General features: G+C 35.9%; 1 protein-coding gene across 1 annotated transcript; it reads right to left on the bottom strand.

Moving 5' to 3' along the window:
- Positions 1-278: 278 nt before the first annotated feature.
- Positions 279-5,862, bottom strand: LOC149804824 (16 kDa beta-galactoside-binding lectin-like). The gene is made up of 4 exons (XM_089945054.1): positions 5,701-5,862; positions 1,560-1,642; positions 1,045-1,264; positions 279-660 (listed from the first exon to the last, which is right to left on the bottom strand). The coding sequence occupies exons 1-4, from the start codon at positions 5,719-5,721 to the stop codon at positions 535-537; spliced, it is 450 nt and encodes a 149-aa protein (XP_089801180.1). The 5' UTR covers positions 5,722-5,862; the 3' UTR covers positions 279-534.
- Positions 5,863-7,162: the final 1,300 nt, after the last annotated feature.

Below are 7,162 nucleotides of genomic sequence, written 5' to 3'. Positions count from 1 at the left end.
ATATATATCTTGCAAAAAGCAGAGAGGAATTCAATATTTTTTTATTCAATTACCAATAAATATTTTATGGAAAAAGAATTGTGAAAATCTACTGTGAACCTTTGAATTCAACGAGTGATGATGCAATAATATCTTAAAGGTCTGTGTACATTACTGTTAGTTTTGAACAAGTACAGCTTTTTTTTTGTGTAGACACCGTGTATTCCGAGTTAACAGCGAACTTTGAACAAAGATGAAGGCACAAGGTAGATTGGTATGACATTCAAACAATTCATGAATTTAATATGTATACTTTTATTGCTTTTATGCGAGATCACATTTTCAGTTGGAAAATTTTTGCAATTTGTTCTAATTTTCAAACTACTGCGAATACATTTTAAGCAGAATATACAAAAACCGTATTATATCTTTTCAGTTCAGTCACAATATAAAAGACATTTCAACTCCATGAGGAATTCAAAATTGTTTCCCATTTTTGCACTTATTCATTGTGTGGGTTTTCTTATTTCGAAGATCATATTCGATAATCTTTGGTTAATCCAATATTGTTTCAATTTTAACTTCTTCCAGCTCCACATTTCCATCAACTCTCAAAGTATCCACATCGTGTATGGGCATCCTATGGTGAAATTCTTTGATCTGATGTTCGCCGACCCGAATCTGAAACATAAATAATAAATTAATTTTTTTATAAACACACTAGACAAAACTCTGAATTCCGCCGCCAATAGTGGCGTAGTCAAACATACGTGACTTACAAATACTTCATCACAGTGAACCAAGTTACGTTGGGTATGCAATATTTGATAGGTCTTCGCGTGTTGCATTGAGACACAAAATAAAAACAATCGAAGCCACTTTAAATGTTCGTTGTTCCTTGGCTATATGCTGAGGAACTTAAAAAATGTTTACAATAAGCCTTTGCTTAAAAGAGTTGAGCATTCAGGAATTTTTGTTGACAGGTGTTGCTCTATCGGATTCTCGCTAAATTCCAAAGTAGCTGCGAATGAATACAAAACACAAACCAAGCTGCCTTTCAAGTACCTTATATTCATCCTTGTGAAGCTCTATCGTCATCTTAAACTTTTCTCCGTAAGCGAATGGAAAAGCCTTGGCGTTTCTTTCTTCAGATCCCCATTTACCACCATTTCGATCGTTGCAGACGATAAGATTTTTGTCCGAGCCAAAGCTAAAACGGGCATCAAACACCAGTGCCACATGATGTGGATCGGACCCACATCCTTTTTGTAACCAAATGTTGAATCTGTAGATACAAAGAAAGGATAATAATAATAATAATAATAATAATAATAATAATAATAATAATAATAGCAATAATGCACTAACAACAAAATGATTATGATGATTATGAAGAAGAAGAAGAAAAACTAACAGCTGTCAAATCTTATCTCACTTAATTAGATCCAAGTGTATTAAAAACCATATATGAATCAAGATTTGGCTTCCTAATTTTATGAAAACGAATTCAAGTCAGATGAAATGCTGAACATGATCAGCAGAAATGTGCAAATGCCTTCAAATGGCTTCTTCGTTCTTACCTATCGCCTCCATGGATAACCTTCCCCTTGATAATGATGTTGTCGATTCCACACAGAGATAAATGCTTGTGAAATGGAACTGTCTGAATAAGAAAATGTATGGATGTTTGGATAGGCGTAACATAACTGATCAAAGGTATTTACATATTTTCTTGCCCTTTTTCAAGAGCAAATGTCTTTTAAACAAGTGCATATGTAAGTACATATCTGACACGGGGGTTAGTTTACCCAGGGGTGATTGAATGTGAATTTATTTGTATTCACCAGGCGCAGTGTGTATCTTGATTCGCACGTCATTTATTGGAGTTGGTTCTACAGCATATTTTAGTGCAAGGATTAGCTGATTTTCTGCCCCAGTTAATTCAAACATTTAATTTTCAAACAACCGCAATCCACACATTTAACTGACAAACAAAATGACTACAATCTGACAGCTTGTGAATTCTGCTTGCAAAATATTCTGATCTCTCTCTCTCTCTCTCTCTCTCTCTCTCTCTCTCTCTCTCTATATATATATATATATATATATATATATATATATATATATATATATATATATATATATATATCAGCCTCAGGGAGTATTATTAGGTTACTGTATTTGCATGGGAAATACTGTACGACCCTGGGAGTGCAGTATATCCATCCACCAAAACGTGTTCATATTTTCCCATACAAATGCAGTAACCTTTTTATTATATGCTCATTTTCGTGTTCTACCTAAGGTTTAATTATGTAAACAAAAATACACCACACGAAACAAAGTAAATGCATGTATGCCGTATTCTTAACTAAATACACAAGCGCAGATTCATCATTACACAACAACAACATTATTAATGCGCACATAACTCCGCCCAGATAACTTTGAACGTAGTCGCGCGCTAGTCATTACTTTCGAAAGAAAATGGCGTTTTGGTCTACTTAAAACTGAAATTTGAAGTCATATTGTGTATGAATGCGCATTGCAACGACTTTTCCATTTGATTTGGAATAAATAGATTTGTGTATTTTTGTCGTTACTACGAAATTTCGTGATTATGGACTGGATGTTTCTGCGCCAATTCTGCATGAAGTACATCGGGTTTCTGCGGCAACGAAGACGCATGTTGACATCTGCAAGTGTACTTTTATTCTGTCATTGAATTTTGAAATCATAATGCGGGAAAAATATAAAATCTTTCAATTGCAATTATCAAAAAGACGCCATGGAATATAATATGTATTGCATTTTGAGTGAAGCAAGGAGGATGTAATTGCACTTGGAATATAGTCAGAACTACAGTACAATTTCGAAAATGTGTAATCACGCTTGATAACCCATGACATGGCTCATGTAATTCGGATTTGCATAATTAAGAAAGTACATTTTGAGGAAATTCAGGATGTAAGACTGTAAGTATATTTTTGCCATTCTTATTACCAGCTAAAGAAGACAGTTTACGCCTTGTCACTTGCATGTTAATTGTAGGGACCCAGAGATTTTATGAAATCTGGCGTCTATCGCCCGCCTAAATCCAAAACATCGTACCAAAAGTGTTAACGCGGAATGTGGCAAATCAGCTGGTATGTGGCAGTCCACGAAACATCTGCTTTGGTTCATTCAGAAACAAACTCAATCAGCCAAACCGTAAAGCGCCTACTATGTGAGTGTAAATGATTTGTTTAAAAATCAAAAGTGCTGGCGTCTGCGTCCATTGTTTGTTTACAATGGAAAGTAGTTCCTTTATGAATGCAATATGAAATGCGCACGAGTGCAATATCTAAAATACAGAACGAGCATCTAATAAGAATAGTTTATACCACATCACAAAATGACACGCAGAATCATAGAATTTAAATTGGCCGTTAACAGCTATAGATACAAGTCATTCGTGAATGGTAGGTCTATGAGTAAATGCATTGGGAATAACACACACACACACACACACGTACCCGCTGTTACGTGTTTAGGCTCATACAAAACGTGACAAGAAAAAAGTGGAGACAACAAGCTTTATAAAACTGAACAACAAAAAATTTATTTCCCTAGAAAAACAATGTAAAAATGAGAAAAAGAACTTACGGTTTTACTAATAAAATCCAAATTAATGCAATAATTAATAAATAGAGGTCCTAGTAATAAAAAGTCCTAATGAAACTGAGTTCGAATCACTTATGAAATCCAAAATGGAAGGCAATGACGTTTGCTGTGGTCAGCGTCGTACTGATATGTCAACAGTTCTTTGTTGAATCACAGAAAATAATATTCCAATTTGAATTATGCATACATTTCGATAAATGTCTTTGTCCAAGAATTAATTTGGAGCACTTGTATTTCCAGGGAAAAGAATCACTTTTCTTTAATAAAAAATAAAAAAATAATTAGCCTCAAAACTGGTAACAATATAAACCACGTGGACGTCTCCACTGTCAAGGCAAGTATAATCATTATTTCTCAAAACATCAGTAATAAATCTAGCTACAACGCAAAACATGCCCGGATGTGGATCAATCCTCTGGAAAAACCTAATTGATACGTGTTATTTGTCACGTACTCCAAGTATGGCCTCGATCCAACTTTATAAATCTTACACTGAGAAAGACTTTTATAAAAATTAAAAAAAGTTCTTTACCACAAACTATCACTGATTCTGAATCAATGTCAGAAACTAATTCATCATTAGATACAAATGTCTCTATAACGTTGTTTACGTCAAACAAAAGCATTCAGAACTGAATAATATCAAAGCCAGTAAATAAATTTACATTACAATAGCATGTAATGGAATAAATTTAAATTGAATCAAATATAAATAAAATCAAATGTACATAACACCCACATATAAAAGAATACACGCATACATACATACATGCACACATACATACATACATACATACATACATACATACATACATACATACAGACATACATACATATATACACACATACATACATACATACATACATACATACATACATACATACATACTGTAACGTTACCCTCATAGTAAGAGGGGTGGTTAATTGGATTTCGCTGCCGTTATCTAGGGGATGACCTCCCTCTATATTATAGCCCGGTGGGAGTGGACGATAGAATTTCAACAGAGAACTGAGCAAGAATATTGGGAAGAAATAACGCAATACGAGTCCCCTTAGACAAGAAAAATTTAATTAAAACAAATTAATAAAGGCGATTCCAATTCAATCTAAATTATGTCAACATAATTTAATGGCAGTGTTCAATTTGGATTTATTTCATCATACTAACGAGTGGTGAAAATAGCGCAATGTTAACAACTGATTGCATCACCTTCCTCCCTTGACAGTGTATCAACGTCTTCCTGTTTCCTCTAGCCTTCCTATTCTCTATGCTTCACCCCTTCCTGGACGTCATAGTCCTTTATTCTGAACTCGTCACTTCTTTTTTCGGACTTACGTCTTCGGATTGTCTCGTCTCTCCCCAGAAATCTTAATGTTGTTCTCTTTCAGAGATTGTGCGTCCTAGCACTAAACCCTGTCTTTTATTACAAGACATCCACCTGGTACCGTTTCCTTGTTTAACGAGGAAAGCACTATTATTTTTAGGCGTCATTGGAGCCACTTCCTCTCTCATGACATTTAAGACTTAAAAATTTCGCATAAGGTCGTCAGTTGAAATTTACATTGCTTTCAAAGTGTACGTCTTAATTTATTCTGGCCAATCGTAGGCAACGTTTCCTAAATTATCCCAAAATAATCATTTCTTCAGTCAGATTTTAGACAGCATATGATCTGTGGGGTACGGGGCATATCAATTTCCCTTTGAAAATGATAATTTGACATGGGTTCCTATCAAGCGGTTATGGTTGGTAGCTCAAATGTTTACTTTCTCAGGACAGCGTAGCAATGCCTTGATCAATCTTACTGAGTCATAAGTTCTAGCCTTTCAAATTTTACCACTGACATGGAGGGAGAAGAAGAAAGGTCGAAGTAACCCTTCAAAAAGACTTTTCTGGCTTAAATGTAATAAAATTTTAACGCTCAATGCGATTAACTTTAAGATTCAATACAAATCAAAGTTCGACACTTTACACATACATGCATACATACATACATACATACATGCATCCATACACACACATACACATGTGTACGTAAGATAAACATATGGAAACTTACCGGCTTCTTGTGACGAGACATTTGTCTTTGTTAGCGACCAAACCACCTTTAAAAGTCAGCAGCTGATGCCTAGAGGTTGAACAGAACAGCGACAACTTCGGCCTTGCCTGGTGTTTTATATACGGTGAGACGTGGGCGTGTCCTCCTATACCATTCGCTCAGGGTTTGATGGGAAATTAACGGTGACGTGGAAGAGTTTACATTAAAGATGTAAGTATATGTAGATGTTATGAGGTTTTCATACAATAATTAATATGTACTTTATGCTTGTTTGTATACCTACATGACAGCATCATTTAAACGAATACGCTAATCAAGTAAAGGAAAACGCATTCGCTGTATTAAATAGCACCTTGTCTGTTTATCACGTGATGTGAGGCCAATGTCTGCTCTTTATGGATATTTGATATGGCGGTGGTATGAATTGGAATTGTGTGATTTTCAAATGGTGTGCAGACTTGTTTTACCTATCGAGGGTGTAATAGGATAGCTCAAAAATAAGACAACAATACTGAGCCAGGTATGGCGGGGTTTTGCACGCATCACATACATCATCGCTTACGATATAAAACTATTGGCACAGTTGAAAACTCACGATAAACATTTCGAACAAAATTTGACCACTGTATAGTGACCATTTTGAAACTTACATTTCCAGTGTGGTATTTAATTTAGTATGGTTCTTTACGACACATCAGCACAAGTACGTTATTTAGCGCCACACCAATTTTAGTGAAGTGCCTTGGCCAAAGACAAACCATGGTTGCCGACTCAGTCTGGTCCAATGGTAGGATTCAAACCCGCACCTTTCGGTCGTGAGTCCAGCATGCTAACCCCTGAACCACCGCGGTTCGCTGCAGCATATGGGTGCAATGTGTAGAAGCATATGCTTAGATAATGCATACAGTTCACTAAGGGCACATTGGCATATGCTAGACTATTAAGTACTAAGGCAATGAGTGGAATGATTTCTCCTCGGGCAAACACCACAGCAGCATATGAGCATGAGCGCTAGTCTAACCTTGATTCAAACCGGCTGCTCACTGACTGTGAGCCAGAGAAATGATGTTTTTGTTTCTGTAAAGTTTATTAATAGAATCTAATCAAAATTTTATTATTAAAATGAGTCGGTTACGCGGATTCATTGATAGTCAAGAGGACTGACTGAAGAACTCACTGGTCAAAGTATTTGATGGCGCCATCCCAGAGCCCCTACTTTCCAACTGCATTTCGTGGTTTTCTTTCAGTGAACGTTTCAGCAAGAGACACGTGAAACAAAATTCGCCCCATATCTGCCACCCACACACATTCCACCATCTTTCATACCTGATACATTTAAAGCGGCGTACGACTGATGGTAATACCTCATAATAAGTTACATAATCTGGGTATTGTTTCTGTTTAATACAGTAAATGACGAAAACCTGCCCTGCTTATTTAGCGTCGTCGTAACACTGTCTTT

The sequence above is a fragment of the Sinohyriopsis cumingii genome, chromosome 2 (assembly GCF_028554795.1).
Source record: "Sinohyriopsis cumingii isolate HCF-2022 chromosome 2, ASM2855479v2, whole genome shotgun sequence".
In the NCBI taxonomy this organism is placed as follows: Eukaryota; Metazoa; Mollusca; class Bivalvia; order Unionida; family Unionidae; genus Sinohyriopsis; species Sinohyriopsis cumingii.
Note: the sequence above shows the minus strand (reverse complement) of the source record. Positions and strands in the feature narration are given on the sequence as shown.